General features: G+C 36.4%; 1 protein-coding gene across 6 annotated transcripts in view; it reads right to left on the bottom strand.

Annotated features, from left to right (window-relative positions):
* The window catches only part of VPS13B (vacuolar protein sorting 13 homolog B), a 486,767-nt gene that overhangs the window by 101,035 nt on the left and 360,039 nt on the right, over positions 1-25,693 (bottom strand). For all 6 annotated transcript variants that reach the window (XM_052788600.1, XM_052788599.1, XM_052788598.1 and 3 more), the window contains exons 34-35: positions 16,146-16,848; positions 6,677-6,814 (exon numbers count right to left, since the gene is read on the bottom strand). In XM_052788600.1, the coding sequence (XP_052644560.1) occupies positions 6,677-6,814; positions 16,146-16,848 (841 nt within the window). The remainder of the gene's footprint in view (positions 1-6,676; positions 6,815-16,145; positions 16,849-25,693) is intronic.

Below are 25,693 nucleotides of genomic sequence, written 5' to 3'. Positions count from 1 at the left end.
AGAGAGAAATATGGCATTTTCCAAGAATTTGTTCACTTCTCATACCCCTCATTTTGCAGTGGATCTTTTATTTCTCATTGCTAATATAGAAAAGGCCAGGTCTCTCTTCCTCAGGTTTGACATGGGTCTTGCTCTCCCCTACTCCAAGAAGGCTGTAAAATATTAAACTTCTTAATAAATACTAGTGCTATAGAAGAAACTACTATTTGCCCTAGACTCTTATGAGGATTGAATTTCCTAGTCCTAAACAGGAGAGGAGCAGACAACAGGCATGAAACATTTTACCACCAGTAATATTCTTTCTCTGGGAGCTGATGTAAGGAGTCTAACAGAGGAAATCTGAGGAAGGTAAAGGTAATCTTGAGCCCTGATTCTGATTTGGAGTCAGGGTGGCCCTTCACTAACAGGGAAATGGCTGAATTGCAAAAATTAAATTTATAAAAATAGGAAAGAGACAGACATGTAAAGAAAAGACTAGCTGTACTGTTCTCAATTGTCCCTGGTCAGGCATCAAAAGAGAGACAAATTAAAAGAAATTGAAAAGTAAGAAGAATACAAACGAATTGTTTTTATCCTCTAATTCATCGTTCCCAATTTGGATCAAGGGAATAGAAGGAAGAAACTTGAGACAAGGCTTCAGAGGCCATCTGCAGTCCATCTTGTATTCTGCTTCTGTGAGACAGATGCCAATTAGTCTGGAAGAGGCTGGTAGTCACTGCTCAGTATTTCTACCTACTGCTGTCTGTGTGCTGCAGCCCCACAGAAGCAGCTCTCTAAGGCCAATATGGCAAACTACAGCTTTCAGGGAGCTTAATCAACTCGAGCCATGTGGGGTGTTCCTCAGCGGTAACAACTCCTACTTCTACAAACTAGTATGTCAAGTATGTCATTGACATTACACAAAGGAGACACCAAGACATTAACAGTTCTATCTAGCCAGTGCCTGGGTTTAAGATCCCAGACAAAGCTCACTGTGATGTAATTCTATTAATATATTTAAATTGTCACAACTGAACCGAAATCAATTGTTGTAGGTCAAGAAGACCAAAGGTACCATTAATAAAGGATGGAGGGTTACTGCTATTCATAGGATGTTGACTGAAATTAAGCAACAGTGCAACTACCAAATACACTACAGAAGTGTGTCAAGAGTTGGGTGGCAAGGCTGAAAACTACAATGGGGGCATTGGGAGGCACTACCATGAAAGGAAAACCCTAGCTAAGGGAAACATTAATTCTCTCAACAGAGAGTCAGGGAAGTTGAAGCACAATACAGTGAGATGAAATAAATTGTTGCAGGTCATGGAGCACATTTGTGGAAAAGAACCCATAAATACTAACTCTCTCTTATCTGCTTAGCTGCTGAATAATACATCTATATTAAGACATATATGAAAAAAGAAAGAGGATTTCAGAAAATTGAGCAAATGTTTGAAATAAGTTTTAAAAGAATGCCAATACACTGAAAAACATACCAAGAAAATATTTTCCAACTTATCCATGTGGCTTTGGTGCGCAGTTTTCATTTTCAGTACTTAGGCATTTAAGAAACTAAATTTAAAGTAAGTGTTGTAGACGCTGCTTTTAGAAAGGTACTTTGATAATTTTACGCATTATTACACTGATATTACAGACAATAGATGTGTCAAAACCAAAGCAATACCTACAGGCTGGTACACCTGTTTGGAATATTTCTCTTTGCCCTCTTAATCAAATAAATATCATTTCATGGCTACAGTGTCAGTGCTTTAAAAACTTGTTTGTAAAAGAGCAAAGGGAAAAAAAACTACTAGAAAGCTCAAAAGTTTTGCAAATGACCCAGAGTTAATTAGAAAAGTCTGCACCCTGGCTAGTTCCCCTTCTCACGTGTCAGCTCTCATTAAATCAAAAAATTCTCATTTCAAAGTTAACAAACACCATGGTTAACAAAACTGTTAAACTGGGATCAAGTGGGCACATTCCTAGGTTTATATATGATGTCATGCTAAGCAGCCCACAGCTGAACTTGCAAGTAGTATGAATGATTTTTCAATATATTAAGTATCTGATCTAATGCTAATTTTCTCTCTATAGGCTAACTGTGCTGGGAACAGGTGGCCCTGCTTTCAATTACGGAGGGCTAACATGCCAGTGTGAGGCCTGGATTAGTTCACCTTCTCACAGGGAATTTGCCTCGGTTGGGAATGGATTTATTATGGCTTCACACATGGAACGGAGCTCATGTCAGCTGAGGGCAGTGATACATCATATGATTCAAATTAACCTGCTGTGGACTGTTCCGCAGGGCTGATATTGTGTATTAAAATGACGACATTTTTAAAACAGCTTGAAAGAAACCAGGATTGCTGAAGTGCAATGGTTCCAATTTGTTCCAACTAATCTATCACCTGCTGGAGATATTATTCTAGTGGGTTTCTGGTAGCTGCTATTTTCCAGGTTTCTCCAAACCACTGACCTTGCTAATGGATACAATTGTTGCCTCTGCAAATAGGGGGAAAAAGGCTGGAGAGAGTGCCATGGTGCGGTTCCGTTTGTTGCTTTTTACACGTAACCCTAGATCCAGTGCTGTGCCCCTCGCAGTCTCCAAACCGTGCCATGGAGGGACTGGCAGGAAAGAGCAATCCCCCAGTTCTCCCTTTATCTTTCAGTGGGACAAGGCATTTCTTAGTTAGTCTGGATAGTTTCTGCTGTAGAAATTATTTTGAAAGGTGAAGTATCAAGGACTCCAGTTATTTCACACCTAGCCTAACGTCTTCCCAAGAAACTGCTGGGGGAAGAGGACTTTGGCATAAACCGTCTATATTTTGCATGTGTAAGTACTTTAAGGCAATATTTTGTATCATTTGCATGCAGAAAGAATACATCAAAAAGACAGCTTTTATACCTCAGAAAGCATAGTTGATTTAAAAAAAAAATATCCAAAGAAAGGACTAGAGGGTAAAGAGGATAAATTTTCAGAAACTATTAAAACAAGATGGTCATATTTGTTCCTCACCTAATGAATAATATCTAACACTGAAGCAATAAATAGTTCACTTATATGTATTAGACAAGAATTAGATGTACAATCCAGTAACAGTCTGAATATAAAAGAGAGACGGTCATGTAAACTGATGTAGATGGAATTTAAAAAATTTTAAATAATTAGTTACTGTAGAAAAAGAAAGAATAGTCCTTTAATACATTGTGGGGTTAAAGTTGAGGTCTGTTCCCACAGGCCTGATGATGAATGCTTATTTCTCCTAGGATCCTATTACCTTAAATCTGGAAGAAATATCATTTTTCTTTAGTTGCCAAAAATGTACAAAATAATCAACTCATGTGGCAAGAAGTGCATTAATGTACCCTATTATTCTCATTTAATTAGTGGTTTCCAAGTTTAGCTACTTGCTGTAGTTTTTTGATCTCCGAGCTAATATGGACTGACAACCTGGTTTCCTGTGTGGTGAAGCCATACGATTTTTTATGGAACACTATCTACTTATCTACTTCAGCTGACAAACTATTTACAAGGAGTACTGGTTTTATCTAACACAGAAAACACTGGGAACCACTTGCAGATTTTTTGACTGCCTGCATAGTAGTTTGCATCATAAAACATAGGTATGTTTGACTTATATTTGAAATTTAACCTCAGCAAACCAACAATGTATTTCGTAAGAAAAATGACATTACAATTAAACCACTGAACTTTGAACACTTAAAATCTATACAGAAAACTGTATAGTTATCCCAACTGCTACGTCCAGATTTTTATCTGCATAGGCACAGCTTTTAAAAATGTGCTGACTTTTCAGAACAGCAGATGAGCTGTACCCAAAAGGTAGCACCTACTAGTGCATCCAATGCATTTTAATAATTTACTTAGTGCAGTTATAAAACACATATACATAAATGTACGAAAACACACAGTATGTCCTTAGAAAGTATGCCAGTTAGTAGCAGCATTATTTGCCAAATGTTCACCAAAAAAGAGTAGGCCTTCAAGGCCTGCAACATAAGTGTACTCTAGCAGTGCATTTGTTTATTCAGTTTATTAACTGTGATGTCTCCCATCACAAATATCGTTTGTCTTATGACCTTACAAGAGTTCTCAGGAGTTTCGCTGAGGATCTTGTCCTCAATAAACAACTGCCAGCTTAGTTAGGATCTGGTGATGTAGACACTTTCTCCAGGCCTGCTGAGGGCCAAACTACCTCACCCTGCAAGAAGTTGTGGTTAGAGGACTTTCCCCCCAGGAGAGTTAGTAACTTATTTTCCAGTAGCCTGCTGAGGAGCTGTCAAGCTTTCATAACTCCTTGCATGTGCTGTTCTGACACAATCGCATGCAGAAAGCGCCTTCCATTAGTCATCCAATGAAACCTCCAGCCCCCAAGGAAGGTTTCTTGGTGAAGGTTAGTTTATTTGAGGAGGATCTCATAGTGGCAACAGCTGAGGTTAGAAAAATCTGCAAAGGAACGCAGAGCTGTTTTGTTATATTACACCAGCAAAACACTTCATTAAAATTCAGAGTAATTACTGTTGAGTCATGTGTAATGATAGTTCCAATTAGCAGCAAAAAGATGATTAAAAAAATGCCTTTTGGCTAAGAAGAGAACCTGGATGAAATCTCTTAAGTTTTATATGCTTAGTGAGAATAAAGAGACTGAAGCTTTTCATGCATTAATTTACGTTTTTTCAGTTTCCTTATTAGCCAAATACCATGGAGGAGAGAGATTTAACACCGATTCGAGATCTGACTGAATTGTTGAGAATGCGTTAGTCACTTAGACTACTTGTGAATGTATACTTTGCAAGCTGGTACCAACTTCCATGTTTGCTAGTTTAGTTAGAAGTCTGTCCTACTGACAGAAGAGCATCAGGGAAACACCTTCAGGTGTGTAATAAATTAAATATAAAGGCTGTGCCAGGAAACTACAGCGAGAACCTTGAGAAAAGGGGAATGCACAGACGAATGGTCTGGGAATACGGGAGTCTGCCAGATGTGGGAAAAGAGGACACAAAAGAATTGAAGAAAAAAAAAAAAAAGAATAAAAGAAAACCAATCTGGCAGCAGTGACCAAAAGGCCACTGATAGTAGGTACCTCTACCCCTCTTGTGCTGGTCATGATCAGAATGAAAATCTACTATTATTATCAATTAATCCTTCAGTTCAAATGGCAGTAGAACATGCAGTAGGTCTGAAGGTTCAAAGCCCTCTTAATGAAGCTAAATAGGGATCAATATAACAAAAGCACTGCATTGTCAGGTGGTTTTAAAATCTTCCCTTAAAATAATGCTTTTAAGGCAGCACAGAAAACCAGAAAAGGGGCAATAATGAGGTTGTTCACGTACTTGATTCTTTCCTTGAGACTCCTGCCCGCCTGCATGCAAAAAATGGATTTGCAGGTTACTTAACCACAGTATTTATAGTCAGTGGGTAAATATGTGTGTGTCATTCTCTGGTTGTTCAATATGATGTCCTGAGGTCTGGTATGCAGAAGTCATTACTGCTTCACCCAAAGACAATATGACCTGTGTTTCCAAAATCTAAATTTCTATATTTTTAAGTACCTTGGAAAACTAAATTGTGTGTTTTAAATCGGTAACCTTAACATAATGAGAAAACCTTAAATTTCCCTGTGCCTCAGTTATCTTCCATGAAATGGCGAGGGCATACTATTCCATCACCCACGGAAGGGTTGTGCAGGTAAATTAGTATTTCTGTAGTGCTCAGATCCTAAAGCAGGAAGCAATGCAGAGGAAATAAGTAATTCTGCTGTAGACCAAGGTTTAGGTAGTGTGCTGTAAGACTGTATGAATAGGTAACTCAATGAATAAGAAAACCCAGTACTGAAGAGTTGCTCACTAAATGACTGATTAACAGCTCATTCTGTAAGCTGAGTAAAGTAAGGATATTCAGAGGGGGAAAAAAAAAAGTGTTACACAATTCAACAAATTGTAACAAGTATGCATAAGAGAAATGAATTATGATGGCATAGGTAAATGTAAACGTATTTTCTAGCTTTTAATATAACCTTAATTATATTCTACATAGTAATGTAGTTATAAACACATAATTCACAAATAGAGAATGGATAACATAATTCAATTTGCAGGAGTTTCTGACACTCTAGGAGTGAAACTTCAAGTCACATTATTTTACTTAAATGCTAATAAACCTTCATACTACACCACTTATATTCTGTGTTAATTAAAGAAACACAATATCACTATTTTTTAAATATTACAGTATCAACACTTTAGATTGTAGGAATTTGCAATGCCAGGTATCCAGATTCCAAAGAACCCAAGAGTAGGCGGCTTATAAAAATCTTCAGAAACATTTTAAAAGTCAGCTTTTATAAACATAATTGTAATAAAATTTCAGTTGTTCTAGGGCTAGAAGCAGGTAGGTTTCAGTCTGTTGGAAATTTGCCAACCTCAGCCTTCTTGAAGAGCAAAATTTCTAAATTTACTTTGGGAAGAAAATAAATAATTAGACCTTAAACCTATGACTGGTCCAGGACAGACCATTCCTCAACTTTGATTTCAATTCAGGGTAATTGCTGGAGGAAAATTTCACATTCATTAGCAAGGAATACAACATTTTTCTCATGATCTAATGTGTGTGTCTGTGTGTGCATATCTGCAAATAGATTACATTAGAAAATAGAGCTTAAAGTGCAATGTTTACCTGGTCCATTAAGGAAGTCTTTAATTTGCACAGTGATAAGAGGAGGTGGAATACCACTTTTAGGATCTACCTCTCCTGCTACTGTCTGCAACCAAATCTTGCAATAATCCAGAGCTTCCGGTAGAGTCTTCCCAGGATCTACAGGTAATAATGATCATAGTCATTAATGATATTCCAGGAATATGATACATAACAAAATGCTACATACAAAATTGACTAAATAAAATTAAAAAGTTTAAAATGTAACACAGTAAATAATATTCCTAATACGACTGTTATACATAGCATTTGTGCCTACAGACAGATGCACGTGTGTAACAATGCATGCATACATAGGCAAGACGGCAAAGCTGTTATTACACAAAATGTAGAAAACCTGCAAAAATACCAAGTAAAATATGAGTAAAAGATTCAGTTACCACAAGATGACTTTAAATAGCACGCAATTTTAGCTTTAATTATGATTGGGAAGGACACTTAAGCAATCCTTACAAGAGAATCTGTGCTCAAAACCTGCTACTGCTAGATTGTATTTTCATTGCCAGGTAGAGAAAATAATAACGGAAAGATAAATGATAAAGGCTAAAAGACCAGAATGCTACAAGGTCTCAGCAATAGAGCATAATGACAACATGGTTATATCATTCTCCTTGGAGTTTCACTCAGTAGCTAATCAGTAGCTATTGTTGCATACCACCTTGAATTGTATTCCTCTGATCAGTTTATAATATTACAATAATACATTAAAATTAATTTCCTCCAAGTGCTATTCTTGTCTTCGTTTTCCGCATATCACTAATAGCAAGAATAGTACTGTAAAAAGGCTTTTTAATCTTTAGTAATTCATGACCTTCCTTATAATAGTCTTCAAGTCTGGCACTACAAATCTTAAATTCTAAATAATTTTTCTTTATTATCAAGACTGCTATGTTAATTATTGAATGCCTGCCTCATCCTTAATGATTTAAGGAGATTTTCTTGATGTTATTCTCTCCCATTTTCAGTCAAGTAAAAACTGTTATAATTGCTTTATTTGAGTTTTACTAAATGGATTCCTTTCAAGAACAGTATTTACATACCCACTATTATAGTCAACATATGGTATCGTGGTATCACAGTCATATGTGGACTGGGTATATAAAGTCAGCTTTGGAATTTGTATTTTTTGACCTTATCATGTGATTCATATAAAACTTGGCACATATGAACCCTTATGTGATTTCAAAGAACCTACTGAAACCAATTGATCATGACTTTAGATCTATATGGAAAAGATCAAAAGTTAGCACATTCTTCTGTTTTTATTTGATCAATTTTCAGGCAATGACTTTACAGCAGTATTTGTACTGCATGGCATATACATTACAGCCTTTCCTTCCCTTTATCCCCGCTATACATTTATGAAGTCAGCTCTCAACAGTTATTTAAGAGCTGTCACTGCATACAACGGATTTGTATATTTTTCCATGTGAATTTATACATTTTTATGGTTCTTAGCCCTTTCCTTTAATTACATTAACCAGAATGGTGTGGCACACTCCCTTTTCTATGTAACTGCTTTAGGGAATATCTTGTTTCCTGTCTGGAGTTTGCCTAGTATACTGAAAATAATAATAATAATAATAATAATAATAATAATAATAATAATAATAATAATAAAAATCTTTACCACCAAAGTACACATCTTTTCCAAAATATAGTTTTGCAGTTATTCTGAACAAGGATGTTATCTCTGACTTGGATCTATACCATAATATCTTGTTTTGTGCTGGTAGCTCATCATAAGTAATATGCTAATGTTTTTCAGAATATATAAAGCACTATAAAAATTACTCAACATTGTGCAACGAACACCGCTGAATCAATTAAATTGATCTCTTAAGTTATTGTTCTTTCAGAAGTATTAGTATAAACATTTAGGTGCACCAATATGGGGCAAAATGTTGCAATATGCCAGTATTTTGTCTCATTTCTGAAAGATATCATCACATACTATATATAGCAACCTAGATCATCTACCGGCTTTTCAGAAAATCCAGCAAACTGAGTCAAACATTTCTTTTGAAGAATACATTTACAGCTATTCCTATTTATCCTAAGATGTGTTTATGTTGTAAAATACCTAATAATTATTTCAAAGCTGTAGCTGTTTAAAGATGAAAATATCTCTGATGAAAAGAACATACATAGCAGAAAACCCTTGCATGACATAATAGCTATACAAACACTGCCCTCAAGGCACTAGGAATTGCAGCATGTAAGCACAGAAATCAAAAAAATAAAGGAACCATGCAGCTCTCAGGAGATTATTTTGCTCTGTCATGTCTCCAAGGAGCGCAGCAACATCACCTCTTCAGTACCTCGGGCACTGCAGGACTGGGATACATGAATAACGAGGACTCCAGAATTTACAGATTAGGAACACAACACAAAGAAACCTCAATGCACAAAATTACCCTAAGTCCAACAAAATATATTACTTTTAACGCAGCACTGGCCTTACTGATTTCAAGGTTGGTTTTTTTCTTTTTTATTATCTTTTTAGTTCAAGTGAAACTGTGTTATTCTGAAACTGAGGTAATTCTGGAAGCAGGATAGTTGCATTGACACAATTTTGCATTGGAGGCAATAATCCCAAAGGGCCATGCAAAGAATTAGTTTGAGTGCTTCCAAGCCCATGGCATATGATTAATTTGGAACCTGGGTAACAGACTTGACCGTACATCCAAATATGCTAGATACAGATCAATAAATAAGTTTTAACATAGTGAGAAGAAAGCTAAAATCCAGAAGTTTCAGAACTGACTGTGCTGGTGTGTATCTCAAAAACTTGAAGGGAGTTCCAAATAGGAGCTATAAGATGTATCTGGGTAAGAGAAGTTCATTTACATCAAAGGTCTAAAGACTGAAATATGCATATCTTGATTAAAGTACCTTCTCAGGTAGAAAACAGCATATGCATTTTCATAGGATTAAGGATCAGGAAAGGAATAAAACAATATCAATCAATCCCTATGCCGAGGGCAACGGAATTGCCAGAGGAGCAATCGAATGCAAAGGAGAAAATTTAGGCTGAAAAGTGGGGAAATCCTGATGGGGACAGCTGTTAGAAAAAGGACTCTTCTCCCTCAAGGAAATGATGGAAACGTTCAGAATGTTTAAAAATACACTTGACAGAACACTATAAAATATACAATAGGGAACAATTATGCATCAGCAGGGAACTGGTCTGAATAATGTATTATAATAGGTCATTTCCATTTCCATTTTCTATGATTCTCCCAAAAATCAACACTTAAATTTGCAGTTATTTGTATAAAGAAAATGCTGGAGAAAACCCAAGGGATGCATATATAAGTAAAAGGAGAGGCTAGAATTACTCCACAGCAAGCCAAGAGAGAGAAAAGAAAGGGTTGAGAAGTGAAGAGCAGTGAAGACGGCCAGAAATTCTATCCTCTACACCATGTGAAAAATTTGTCTGTGGCAGCAAAAGAAAAATGGTGAGACAACTATCACAGATTGACAACCAAGACTGTAATTTAAAATCTGTAAGACTGAGAAGCCGAGACCTTCAATACATCCACATTTCCCTCCATGTCTTTTTTTTTTTTAGAAAAAAAGAATCTCTGGCTATTTTTGAATCCACCCAAACATCCAAAGCCACTTTTAGTCTTGCTAAGATCCAGACCTCAGCTCCAAACTTCACAGTTTATGAAGTATCTTCCTAAACTTGATTTGAATGTGCAAACTTTTGATTTCACCTGCTATGCCCTCATTCTTATGTTAACAGCAGACAGCAAACCCCAAACTTCTGAAGAGAAAGGGGAGTAAAGGGAAACGAAAGGAAGGAGGCAGGAGAAATTTCACATCTTGAAGATTTTCATTCTCCAAAATGTGGTTTGTTCCAGTTTGTAGCTGAGAGCCAGGGCAGCCCATGGGAGGCTTTAATGGTGGGGCTCAGCGATTCACAGCCCCCCAGCAGCCGCCAGGCAGGGGACAGGGCTACCGAGCGTGTGCACGGGACGGCAACTTGGCCTGTTCAGCTGGAACTTTACCCAGACCCAATGAGCTCTGCAAGATGCTTTTATTTCAATGGATGAATCATATTTTGGTCTGCAGTCAATTTTAAAAGCCAGTACGATGCTGCAATCATCTCTGCATTTCAAACTCTGAAGTGGAACGTTTGGTCTTGTTTTAAAGATGGTTTCCATTGGAATTTAAAGAACACAAGTTGGAAAACATTTCTACTAGCGCACTCACAAGTCCTGTGTCAGGAAGTTCAAAAATGAGCACTTATAGCAACCTGAGGAATGTACATTCCCAGGCCAGCTTGTCTTTATGGGTGGGGGCTGCACCGACCCCCCCGTCCATGGATGCAGATGTACTGGACAATAAATATACTCGGAGGGGAACAGGTGACACTCCAGCAGAACTCCCTCAATGCTGTGCTAGGAAACAGCCTTAAATCCTCTCTCTGCCTCGTAGGAAGCACAGGCTGACAGAGAGGCAGTGAATCAGACTTCCTGCCAGAGCCAGCCCGCGTTGCTCTCCATGCAGCCTGGGCTTTCCATTAGATCAGAGGTTACATGTGGTCTTAGCTACTACATCTGCTCTTCATGGACCCCCTGCCATCAAAGGCGTGGGTGTAAAAAAAAAAAAAATGAAATAAAATAAAAATCAAGAATAATTCTGGATGGCCTCACAATGCCTGTTTTTTGCAAATGCTTTGTTGGCGGAAGTTGAAGAAATTCCATGCATAACAGATATTTACTGAGAAATTTCTCTCCCTTAAAACAACCAAGCACCACAACCTCCTCTTTGAAAGTAAACAAACAAACAAATAGAAAAAAGATTTTTCAAGAATGCCCAGAGCACAATGCTCAGGAAATGAGGCAATTTTGTATCTGGATTACATTACCTGAAACAAAGCAAATAAAGATTTAAAAAAATATTTATAAAAGCGGCTTATGAGATTACATTAAAAACAATTGCACCCACTTTTATTTAAGTGGAAATGGCCAATGCTCTGTTTGCAAAAACTAACGGTTAGCAGATGCCTGTTTGTTAAATGTAGGATGAGCACTGAATAAAAAAGCGCGTTGTTTTATAATATCTTTCAGGCCATTTATACAGAATTTTACAAGTAAACTCAGGGAGCAACTACTCTTTTTAATGGTGCTTATTAAGCAGTTAATATTTATTCCATTAATTTATTTACTTTGATTTGAAGTTCCTATACCTGGCAGTAGCATGACTGCAATCAAGCTGTGCAATTACAAAAATAATTTAAAACACAAATGAAGCAGTTTAGCACAACCATAATAAAATTGAGCTAACATTTTAATAACCTAATAAGTCTCCTCCTCCTACAAACTGACTTGCCAGTGGACTTGATTGAAGAGAAAGACTGAGGAAATTGAAAGTACAACCATCAGGTCTTTCACTCCAAGGCAGGCAAATGCTCCCACGTACAGACACTGGCCTGATGGAAATGTGCTGCTACTAACTGCTAATTAACACATTAACAATACTTCTCTTTAAAATAGCCTATTTCCTCCTATTTTATTCATAAGTTCTTATTTCTTTCACGTTTCAGAACCTAAGCAAAAAATAACACAGCCAGTGACAGAGGAGCCAAGTTCCTTCGATGAAGTTTGGTGTTTCAGCCACTGTGCAATACTCTCTCACACAAAAAAAGAGTGATAGCTTAATGTGCAAGATCCTGAATTTTAAGCTCTATTAACTTGAAATCTGTCAAAAATAAGAACAAAACGTAACAATATTAAAAACTTCATTTCTACACATGTTCAAAGCAGTAAACCATCATAAGGCAGTAAGCTTAGTTTTGTCACCAGCCCACGATTAGCTATTATTTTCTTAAAAATCCATGCTGCTGCAGTTTTACAAGATAATCTCCCTATTTTATTCAAAGCCTCATAAACCAGACTTTCATCAAACTACCTGTTAGAAGCATTTCTAAACTCTAGAGTATTTTGTTGACTTACAGCTGAACAACATGTTTCTTCAAAATACACTAATGGGAGGTGAGGGATGGAAACCATAACTAGATCCAAACTTACCAGCTTTTCTTTACGCTAAAGTTTTTTTTGGAACTAATGTCCATCGAAAAACAAGACCTTCCTAATTTCACTACAGAATTTTATATTTGCTTCTGCCTTGCAAGATTTGAGAGTTGTTTCAGAACTGTAGATTTTTTTCACTTAGAAAAGCCGTAAGAAATTATAGCACAGTATTTCATAACACTTGAATCTACTGCTGTTGAACTAACAGTATTTGTCTTCCGAATTACACAACAAAATTGATTCAAAACAATTTTTCCAAACACTTCAAAACATTCCTAAAATATTCTTTTGCAGTGTATATGGTGTATATATATACACAGAATGATGATTTGAAATGGCAGAGTTTTTATTAGTATGTCTTGGATCTAATCTACATATTTCATATATAGCTTAACTATCTAAGCTTAACTCTGTTAGTATAAGTAATGAGAAACCACCCCCACAGGAATACCAATAAAACTTTATAACAAACATCATATATTTTTCCTTTTGTCCAGACAAGTTTCAATTTTTTAGGTTTTGATGAAATTTGCTATGTTACAGGCCCGACCTTCTGAGCTGCTGTTGTGCTATTGCCTATCTCCACCATGTAATGTAATGCACACAATGTTTTCATCAGGCCTGCTTGCCCAGTCCCAGTGTTTAAATGTTTGGGTTTTTTTAAGGGGGAATATGCTCCATCAGTTTTTATAATCCAGTTAAAATATATCTTTTATATTTAGCTTGTGTCCTCTTCCCCATCCTACCTAAGATAATGGAGACATAGTAGCATGCATACATACAGACACAAGAAGAGCAGTCTTCTAGAGAGTCTAACTGGAAATATTCTTAAGCAACATTCACTGTAAATTAAACATCATTTATGCCTTCTTCTCACCCTCCACTCCTTGATATACAGGGATATAGTGCATACCTATTGTACAGAGAGAGAGAAGCTAACTTACTCCTTTCAAATAAACTTTATATTGTTCTTCATTTGGATGATACACCTCTTTCAGATAAAACTGTCAGCAAATAGTCACAACATCAAGAAAAATTGACGTGATTGATGAAATCGACTGCTGCAGCACAGAAAATGCCATGCAAAGCTCCAGATGCTGTATTATATGATATGCAATATATAGAGTGTGCATATATATAGATACACAAACACATATATATAACACAGAATACATGGCTGTTTTCCCTCAAATACGTGTGCTAGAAATGAAAAATAGAAATTTCCAAAACTAACATGTCACTACAGTGATATGACAACATTAATCCTGGATGATGTAACTACAAGCACAGCAGGTCTTCCTAAACAAGAGGCAATAAAAACTTTATATTACCTATTTTGCTGTGTGAATTAGTGTGTGACTTGAAGTGTGGATTAGTTTTATTAACTTATTAATACATTTAGAATGGTGTTTTGAGGCACTAGAACTTTGGCACCCAGCTCTCAAACTCTTTTGAGGAGAGCCCTAACAGTCCAGTAGCAAGCACAGGATTCTGTCTTATACATGAGTAAGGTACTTACTACTGCCCACAAAGGCAGCAGGATGAGACCAGAACTTCTGCCTTCACATAATGTCTGACTCCTGCCTCCACACTCTTTTACCTTTGCCTGACATGGAGACAAAAAGCCAAAGAAAAGGGTAAGACCCATGTAGGGCTAATCTTTGGTCCTCCAAGAAGACCTCTTTGGGTGTCACTTGAACAACTGCTGGTGACTGAGGAATTCTAAGGCTGTATGTTCCTATTATCTTTATTATTTAAATTTCTTGCCATGCTTTTGTGCTCTCTAATCCACTTTCAATTTGTAGGAAGACTTTATTACAGCTTGTGTTTTCTAGAATTGCTCCCGTAGACATGAAGATGGTGAAACACTTCAGAAGTTAATTGTAGGAGCAGAATGGAGAGAACTTTGGCCAGTTTATTGGTAATGTGGTGGCAGCTTGTACAAGGACACACTTGAATGCCTCAGACATGAGAAATGAAGAAGTCCTATTGCATCTTTCCAAAACACTAAGTTAATGAAGTTGTGATCTTTAACTTACAACTACTCCAATTTTCCTTCAAGCTTTGCTTTGTTAATTGATTTGTTAATTCTTTTCATGTTGATTGCTACAATGACCACCTTTCATATAGTATTTACCAAATACATATGGGAATCTGGAGTAAAACGAATTCATGACACAGCTATGTTTCTGTCAAGACAGGACAGCAACAGCAGAGAAAGATGAAAATGGAAGAATGATAAAACAAAATGTGGCAGAGAACAAATCTCCCTATTTTAAGTATCTTCTCTCTAGCTGTCTACCTCACTGTTTAATCCCTCTTAAAAGTTCCACTATAATTCAGATTTCTGAAAAAAAGTTAAGATCTATTAAAAATAGCATTTTTAGTCTTTGCATGAGCACATCATTTTAATGCCAATTTTCAAAAGATACAATCTCATTGAGCAAAGATTTGGTATAGCTGCACAAAAACCCCATATACTTTTTACAACTAGTGTCCTGTATTAACCCTGGCAAGAAAAAACTAGCAATGTTTTTTACTTACAGCTCTCATTCAGTGAACAATTTAAAACCCCATACTTTTCTGGCTGCGTGTTCAGCAGATCTCTGCATCCTGATTTACACTTTTTTGGGATAACACTCTGTAATGATATATATCATTAAATTCTTATACCCAGTACTGGCTGCCAGACAAATGAATTGCAATCATTTGATTTCACTCTTCAGCAGTACAGATAAGACAGGAAAAGAAAATTTCAGAATATTTTCTACTGAACAGTTATTCTGATATTTCTTATTATAAGCTTTGCACATGAAATGGGAAAAAAACCCACCCATTCATTAAGAGAAGGAAATTCTTACAAAACCCTATTACTCAGCTGAATGAAAACTTAAAATAGATGACATCATTAGATGCCATTTGGAAGATCACTATAATTTTCTTACAGTTTATGATCAAAACACCAGGTGCTTCTACAATGTTTATCCTTAAATTTTATCAGTAGGCTAGTATAGGAAAATATTGTGATATTCAGTCATAAAAAATGCTTTTTATGAAATCAGCTTGGCTTACGATTCCTACTTCCTTAGAGAACATTAAGAAGTTAGAGTAATGCAACAATCCCTATCGCAATCTGGTAATGACAAAGTAATATTGAGGAACAGGAAGAACTGGTTGCTAAAAGGTTAGATCTTAATTAATTTAAAACATTTTACACACTTAACTTGATTCAGCTGTGGGGTATAATCCTAAAAATATGTATATTTACCAATTGATTTTCAAAGACATCCTAAAAGTCTCTCAGCTGTTTTCCACCACTCCAGTAACTTTGAGACGTGCGATTATTTTGGCAGTTATAACTAGGACTGAATGTTAAATGGTCTTACCTGTACACTTGTAGTCTGAGGCTACTCCTTTAAGACCAGCATCGAACACTGATATTTCTACCTTTTGCTTTCTGTGGTGGCAGCTCAGGAGCACAGAGGGCTGTGATACAACAAGGTAGAGAAACGGCTGTAGCTCTATGTCCCCAGTTCCCCTGCGACCAGGCTGCCGAACAATAGTTATGCCCAGGGCTTGTCGAGCAGAGGATCTTGTGGAAGCATGAAGACTTTCCAGTGACAAAAGACCCGTTTTTCTCCCAGTAGACAGGGGAACATTACTGTTCAAAAGATCATCTGCTGTGACAGAGGAAATGCATGGCTGACTGGGCTTCTTGGTATCATGGCTGCCACCTAAGGTGGCTTCTGGAAGGTTCAAGGAGCTTTTGCTTATTTTCTCACCATCTTTCTGATCTTGTACTGATTTTGATTTAGGTAAGGCAGTGCATGAGTAAGTCATCAGGGAAATTCGACTTGCTGTAACAAAAACATCGAAGGGAATGAAATTGAGATTCTTTACAATGGAAGACTGGCGGGAAGGACGGGCAATGCGGTGCTGGCTGGTACCACTGTGCTGCTCGATCTGAACGATTCTGATCTTAACACTGTCGCTGCCAATTCCACTGTCCTGTGCCCCGCTATAACGGGAAGAAGTCTCAACCGTTCCTCCATCAGACACATCCATTTTTTTCTGGTCTTGTTTGGAATCCTGCAAAGGAAAATATTATATTAACTTATGATATCCATATCGCAACTATTTCCATTTCAGTGACAGCAAACAATCACTATATAAACATGATGTCAAAAAAGAGAATTATAAAAAAAATCTGCCAAGTTAACACAGTAATCACTCATGAAAACACAGCAGGTGTTTGTTCTAATGAAATGATGACTCACAACAGATGAAGTGCCAAAAGAACATGTGAAGGAAAAAAAGGGAGTAATGATTTCTAAGCTTAAATTACCTTTTTTTTTTAAAATTTAAATTCTTTCTTTAAACTCTAAAGAATCTACAAGAAATTTATGGCTTAATGTAAAACCATATCTCTGTGAAATAATGCATTGTAAATAAAAAGCCTAGTCAGAATTGTTTTCCAGTTTCAACCACTGATGCTCAAAAAGTCCTCTTTGGCACTAAAATATACAGTGATTAGATGAAACGGAATGTAATATTAATCCACCACAAGATCAAAAAAAGACTAAATAGGAATAAGCTGAAATGTATATTATACTGTAGAAAAAAATATTTTTCTTAAGAGTTATGGAAATGACAGCTGCCTTATATAAAACACCAAAGTTGAAGGAAACATCAGCACTATCTAAAGACTGGCTCTATGACAGGGTACTAGTTCTTAGATTACCAAGGCTCACCAAAGCTACATATGATCTCGGCTTTCACATTCACAGGGTTTCACATGAGAAATCACTGCATATAGAAATATTTCAAAGAAAACACAACCACTGATAAATAGAAAAAAGAACGTTGCTTCTATCACAGGAAATGCAAGAGTGAAACAAAAAGTTGCAAGGCTGTGTCCAGGGACCACCACATAGTACCAGGTCAAGAGACAGAGATATCCAAGATAAGCAAGTGCTTCAAGAAGAAAACACTTTTAATAATGCTCATGAAACAAGTAGAAATCCTACAAAGAGCTTGAGGACAAGGTGGGGAGCATATGCTAAAATATTTGGAAAAAAACCTGCAGAAATTCAATAATAATAATGGTGATGATGATGTATGGCCAACTCCTCAGATTCATATGGAGTTTAGAGTCATGCATTCGCCCTGTATAGCTTCCACAGCATAACTTACACTTCCATCTGTGCTGCCCAGAAGAAGTGTTTCTGCTCTGCTCTGTACAAGAGCTAACAAGAAATGCCCAACTCAGATTCGTGACCCATCCAGCCCAGTACGCTGTTTCGGACAGCACTAGGAGGAGACTCTGTCAAGTGAGACTGTGGACCCTGGCCACTTCCTGCAATCTGTTCCTCTCCTACTCCCCAAGCATCCACAGCTGTTGCATTTGGGATGCCAGTGGTACATGCCTGTATAGTCATTTTAGTAACTATTTCTGGACTTCTTGTCCATTAATTTGTCCACTTCCTTTTTGAATATGCTGACAGTGTCTGGCCTCTACAACCTTCTGGGGTAACAAGTTCCAATTTTTTTTTTCTTTGGCTTAAACCAATCTCCTACTAGTGTCATTGTAATTCCCCGATCTTTTGTAGTGCATGATTTGAACCTTCAGGTCCACATTCAGCTTTATCACTGTTGCTATGACTTTGTAAACCTTGATCATAGTCCCCCTCAGCCTTCTCCTCTCCAGACAGGGAAATCCCAGGCTTTTTATCTCTCCTCGCAGAGCAGCTGCTCCAGCACCTTTAATAATTTTAGCTTCCCTTCTCTACTTCTGTAACTCCACTATGCACTTCTTGAGTACTCCACACAGTATTCAAGAAGTGGGATCACTATGGTTTTATATAGCAGTAAAAAGATGGCCTTCTGTCTTGTTCTCAATCTCCACCCTGATGATGTCCAATATTTTGCTGGTTTTTTTTGGCTGCCACTGCATATTGACTCAATCATTTAATTTCTTTGTTCCAGGACCTACTTCAATAGTTTCTTTTTATCTTTTTCACCCTAGTGAATCTTTGAAAAGGGAGATATAAACTAGGACAGACCATATCTTAACTTCTTCTTGAAAAATATAATAATGAATTACAAGTACTTACAAAATTCATCAGCAACTCAACTATAGCAATGAAGAGCAGTGCATTACTGAATTTCTTCAAACTTTGGTCTTTATGCAGCAATATTAATAGATTCTACACATACTGCAGGAATCGGGTTGTGGGGGAGTTAAAGAAAAGCAGGTTTTTTTAAACATTCCTTTATATTGTGCTTTATGAAACAAAGGAAGCAAGCCCCTTTCCTTTTCTTTAAAGGAATGAACATACTAGAAAAAAGAATTACAGAGGAAATCCTAAAACAAAACCATTAACTAGCTGAGATTTTCTTTGAAAAGGTTTTTGCCAGCTCTGGTTACAATCTTTTCAGATTCACTCATGTACATATTTTTCAAACAGCCAATAAAATTCATTGCAGCTGATTTCTATGGCAGACTTGTATCACTGACTTGTAAATGTGATACCACTTCTAATGCAGCCTCTGTAAAAATAACTAGAGACCATTTTAATGAATTACTACATTGTGAGCCAAGAAGTCCTGATTCCTCCTGAGACCCTAGCAAAGTTAGGCTATTTGCACCTCAGCCTCTCTGTCTGGTAAACTATAAAGCGCTTCACCCATATCCTGCACTGATGGCACTGTCAAAAATGGTATAGATGGTTCTACCACTCATGTATTGAGGGCAAGCAGAAGGCAGGAAGGATGGAGCTGTGAAACAATCTTGCCACATCATTTAATGGAAATGCTGCCTGAAACGAAGTAGAGGGCATAATATTGCTAAACCCAGCAATTTTTAGTTGCTCCATAGTCATCAGTTCAGTCTGATGAAAAATCTTTTTAGAAAGCATGGTTCTGTAGTGAATGACGCTCTTACAGGTACTACATGGTATTCTCTTGTTCTCCTCTATGCAGCAGAAATTTCTACAGCTACCTGACATTTAGGTTAAGCTTGACCTGGCTAGAGGGATTGAAAATACAATGTCATCCACTAAATGATAATCTTCCAGGGAGAAAAGCAGTGCATATTTACGAGTGAGTGGAGGGAGAAAGGACAGTACTTCTGGTTTCTAAACAGATCCTGTCTTCTCACACCTAAGTAGATTTGACTTGAAGCCTAGTTCTTTTCTTTTGCCTCTTTTTATAATTATTTATTAAATGCGCTGGTCTATCTAAAGCACCTCAAGGAAGGTAAGAAAGTAGCTCTGCCTCCATCCCCATTCAGATTATAGTTTCTCTGTGAAGACTACTGCAGAGGTGCTAATTGGTCCCAACTGCTGAGTTTCCTGTTATGCGGACATTCAACTACAGAAACTTTACTGAGACCCCAAATCAATTCATGCAGGTCACCAAACAGCAGTCAGATGGTAACTTCTGCTCAATACTAAGCAGTATGGAATATGAACCAGTGCCCAAAAGGTGAAAGACACCATATCCTATTACAGTTTTCCATGCCATCCGGTTCCACAATGAAACTTTGACTTACGGATGCTCTTACCACATATATTATAAAGGCTGGGACAAGTGAGTAATGATTTGCAAGACAGCTTTATATAACACAACTGGGTACAAAATAAAAGTGCAGAAGTACCACTGGAACTTCTTGCATCAATTTCAGCTCAGTAAGCATCAAGCCTTCTAACCAAGTTTCACAGTTAACCTGAAAATAGGCCTAGTAATAAACTTGGGAATCATTTAGGTATTCCTCTAATGGGATAAGGAGATGAGAGGGAATGACTCTCAGTTTAGCAAGTCTAAAAAGATTCTTTGCTTTATTATGGAATAAATGGGCCAATACTTTAAAGATGTCATGAACAGCAATATCAGCTTGCTGTTGGCAAATGTAATGGTAACATTTATCATTGGGCTGTATTATATCAATACTCTTACTCTTTACATAACCCATTTAAAATGAACAATAAAAGTTTTCTTTAATTAGCTACTGGTGTGCATTAACATGATCATGATTAAACCATAAAAACCAACCGTACATTACTCTGGTCCCCTATCCCATGTGTTTTAAATTATTTTAGTTGAAAATGTACTTTGAGTCCCTTTTAAAAGTTCGACCTTCTGCTTTCAGAGAATTAAATGCATATTACTGTAGTGGAGAAGATAATGTTTCAGACCTCCAGGCATATATTAAACACACTGGCAGCACATTAGACAAAATGCTTTACTTATTAGATACTTCCTATTCTAAACAGTGTCATCAAAGGCTAAAAACAAAATCCATATAAAAGCTGCACAATGCTTCCACACAGAACCTGTGCCAAAATCCCTGTACTTTCCAACTAATGAGGAAAGGATGTGTACTCTTAACATATGAATGTAAGATTTTCCAAGCATTCACTTTAGGAAACAGGACTATTGATTCCACATGGCTTATGTTAAATGAAACTGTATTGGTAAAATAACCTTTAAGATATTTGGCATGATAACTATAATTAAACAGTATTCAAAGGAATAAAACAAAAGGGAATTTGGTTCCACAATGGCTAATTAAAATAAAATGAAAAAACACAGCATGTCATCTATCAAGATAAATTGTTATTGTTTAAGAACTATTTAAATACTGTTAAAATATACTTTTAGATAAAATCTGAAAGGACTGGAAAAATATTTGTGGCTTAAAAATGGATAGTTTGGCGAAGAAAAAAGTATAGGACGCTGAAATTTTATGCTGAGATAATAGCTTTAAAGCTTTGAGCATAACCAGATGGTACTTAAATCAGAGGAATTCTACAGTTTCACTGTCAGAATGAGTTGCAATATGGAAAGGTTTTCAATAGCTAGAAAAAACATGTCAAGATGATAGTTTACTTCTTACATCACTTCAGTGCATTTTCTCGTCCTTTCACAGTTATATATCCTATCAATACTAGACACCATAGTGAAAAGGTGTTGAAAGCTTCACTAGTAGCTAGGGAACTGTGGCTAATTCTTCCTTTTCATGTGTTGAGATAGGTAACTTTACTAGCTTAACCTCTTGAGTTCAATAGGGCATATGACACATATATCTATCTAGTGAAAGGGCATGGAAATAGCATGTCCTGTAGAACACACACAGATAAGTACATCATAAAATCAAGGGTAAATAAATATATTTGCTTTTCATAATTGGCAAACAGTCCAATCTGAGGTCACTCCAATCTTAACCAGGTAACTCTTATTTATTTTCCACTCCTAATAAAAGTATTTAGATGGCAGAGACATGTCTTCAAAGTTTTCACTCCGTAAAGAGAGGCAATAAAACCATTAAGGTAAACACACAACCTAATACTTCAGACCAATAATTAACACATTTTCCAAATCAAAGAGAGGTATTTTACAACAATTGGCAGCATTTTTTCATCATATTTTTACTTCCTTAATCTCTCAAGAGTTTTCAAGGATAACAAATGTAAGCATGTGCAAATTTCACTATAAATGTTTCTACTAGTTTTATTTTCTTTCTCTGATACTTTACAGGATAATTCTTTAATTAATAGAATAAGTGTTAGCAACAATCTTTGGAAGCGCAGCTCTCTAGATCAAAAGCATGTACATGTGCATAATTTTTCCAGCTTCTCATAGTAATTATGGTTTTATAATGACACTATTGAAGTAAAATTTCCAGCCTTCTGCATAGCCGTTCCTTAACTCTGATCAAAACCCTTCAGCCAATCATGAGATCATTCTTCACATTACATAAATTATGGAACGAGTCACAAGTGTGAAACCACAGTATCAAAGTGCCAATCACATCTGCTCCATCACCATGGCATGTGACCTAGTTTTATTTCTTTTGCTAAAAAGTAGTAATATTTTCATGGAAATAAAAATCTTGCCTACTGCACAAACTGAGCTACAGAAAAGGAATATGTTCCCTTTTTTTTTTTTTTTTTCTGTTATGCTTAAACTGGAATTACGAAGAAAACACTGCGTAGTTTCTTTCTGGCTTTGTTCTAAATAATTCATCCTCCATCAAAGAGTCTCCAACAGTTTAGAAATGTATTTGACGTATCATTGTTATCTAAAGAACCTTTTTTTTTGGTTAACCAAAGTTTGCTACATTGTTCTACTGAACACTTCAACTAAACCAATTTTATTTTGGTTTGCATGAGTTATACAATTTACTTTAATTCTGACCATTATCAAAATTATTTTGTAAATTGACATATTAATCTCACATGGAGAATATAATGAAAGACACACATAAAAGCATATTAGACTGCTAAATTATGTCTTCCAGTCTAATAAAGTTTCTCTTTTAAGTTTTAAATTAAAACTTCAGTCCTACCATTTAATCCACACAGACTCACTTCTACTTGTATCAATCCAACTGCAGAAAGTTCTGTATAACATGAATCCAAAGGTGTCCTCCAAAAAGGGAACTATTAAATCAAGCCAAAATGAGGCAACAAAAATATCAGAAATGTCTGAAATATAGTTTATTTCATATGAAAGTCAAATGTACTTCTTCCACTAAGGAATTTTCTTTTTAACCAGAATTTGCTGCAAAACAAATGATGCTATTTTGAAGTGCAGTGCTATATATGAGCTCCCAGACCGACAGAAATACTCCTGACAGGAATTTAATTGTAGTTTTCACAATACTGCAGGAATTATGTGAAAGATGCGATGGCAAGGAGCAATACAAACTCAGCTGCTTTGTGCAATGTTTTTCCAGCTCCTCCAGAGTAGAGTAAGAGGGTACATTCTGTTAAACACTGATCCAAATATTCATAAATCAAAGCTGTGCCAAATGTTCCAATTGTAACATGGGTATATGCAAATGCTAAATCCTTTCTAACGCCAACAGAACTATTTTTTTTAATCTTAATACAAACAGTTTATTTTGCTACCCTATAAAAGGCCAGTAAGAAACTTTTGTGTTCATTTTTTTTTTCCCCCTAAATGCTTTCTATTTAAGAAGACCAGGCTGAAATCTGGCAGAGTACTTTGTCCAACAGTAATTTTTCATTATTATTTTTACCAAAAGTATTAGCTTTTTTCATGTTACTTTTCAAATTTAATTTCAGAATTTTAAGTTCTATCTTTGCTTTTATATGAAAAAATCTGGATTAAAATAAATACATGTATTTACTTTAGATAAGGTGAGGGTTTGGTCATTTTTGCACATTCTTTTCTTTTAGTTAAAGCCAAGAAACAGTGTTTTTCCATGGGAGTCTGCATGCATATTTCACTTGGACACATTAAAAAGCAGTAGTTGAAATTTCAGCTTGATTTTGCATTACATACTCTAACATTTCAGTGTTAAGATTTCAGTATAAGACTGCAGTTTTACCAGTCTCAGTTTTGGGTCACGTTTCCATGCAGAAAGATATACTCAACTAAACAGTGGTTTAGTGTTGATCTCATCTCACAGAAAGCAACTTTGTCTCATCAAGCTAGCTGAACCTTTCAGGAGGCTGAACTAACTCTCATTCACTGGTGTGCCTAAGCACATCAAAAAAAAAGCCCCACAACAAAAAACATTCAAGGACTACCAATTTTAAGTCATTAAGGCTGTGGTTTCACAACAGAAAGCTTGCTCTCAAACACTAGAGACAGACCAATTACCCAATTCAGTGCCCAGTATGGCTGTATAAACAAGTTTGCCATTGCAATTGGCACGTCACAGCCTGCAGTGGGATTATTTTAAGCGGTGTTGCCAGTGACCAGTTCTGGGAAATCACAGAGCTACTGGGTGACACCTACCACAATACCGGGCTTAGGTGCAAAAAATCCTGGGTCCTACACATTGATGTTTTCTTGACCAGGCATTCAATCATGGATCAAATACTTTCTCACGTGATGAGTATGTTTAAAGTAAGAATTTGCTGAACAATTCTTAGATGCAAGAGGTAAATAATTTAATAATATTAAATAAGGATATATCAGATGATTCACTGTTATGACATACGGAGATGAGAAATTTAACAAAGTTATTTACTCCCATTGGAGTAAATTGGAATATTCTCCCATTGACTAATATTCAATGTTCTGTAAAATAAATGAAAAGATGCAGAAGCAAATGCCAAATACCCTGGCAGTAATTCAAAGCAGGATTCAACGAAGCCTCAGAATGCAAATTTAGGCATCATTTTCTAGGATAGGATGAATGAATGTGCGAACAATGAAAAGAGTCATTAATATAATGCAGTAAAGTAACTTGGTACTGCAGCCTCTTAAATGAATAAGTGTACAGTTAAATGAACTATTCCCCAAAATCAAATGCTACAATCTTTTCCTTAATATATATTAGAGCCTTTATCTGTTTTGAGCATCTTAAAGGCAATTAACTAAATCCACAGCAAATTAGAAGATGTCATGTACAAACGCTGCCCAACTAAACAAACTTCCTTCTACATTATTTCTAGTAAGTCAGACTGAGTCAGACTATATGCCACAAGTAGAAAAATCCACAGTACAGGAGTCTCCAGTGAGAAATGTCCAACTGCTGGCACACGATTGCTCACTGGAATGTGTGCTGGGATCTCGAGTGCCCCAGGTTTTAAAGCTTCCAGATGTCTGGAAGACTATCTTTTCTGCCTTACTGCCTTTGTTTTTTTTTAAATTTTTTTACGTCATTACCTCTCACCTGTATCAAGCCAAATAAACTTGTATCTAGCCTAACGTTTGACTAAATCATGTTTCAATTTATTGAGAGTATCTTATAAAAAGACTACACAAGGAAGTAAAGCTCATGAAGTGGCATGTGAACTAAAGACTAGGAAATTAAGAATTCCAGAATATGTTTTTTTGGTAACAAGGCCATCACAAAATATCCCCATTTTTAGCAAGTTGTTTGTCACAGCCTCAGTGTGCAATTCCATGCTAGACTGAATTTGTGTCTCATTTGTGCCTTGTATGATTGTGTGAA

Source organism: Harpia harpyja, chromosome 5, assembly GCF_026419915.1.
Source record: "Harpia harpyja isolate bHarHar1 chromosome 5, bHarHar1 primary haplotype, whole genome shotgun sequence".
NCBI lineage: Eukaryota > Metazoa > Chordata > Aves > Accipitriformes > Accipitridae > Harpia > Harpia harpyja.
Note: the sequence above shows the minus strand (reverse complement) of the source record. Positions and strands in the feature narration are given on the sequence as shown.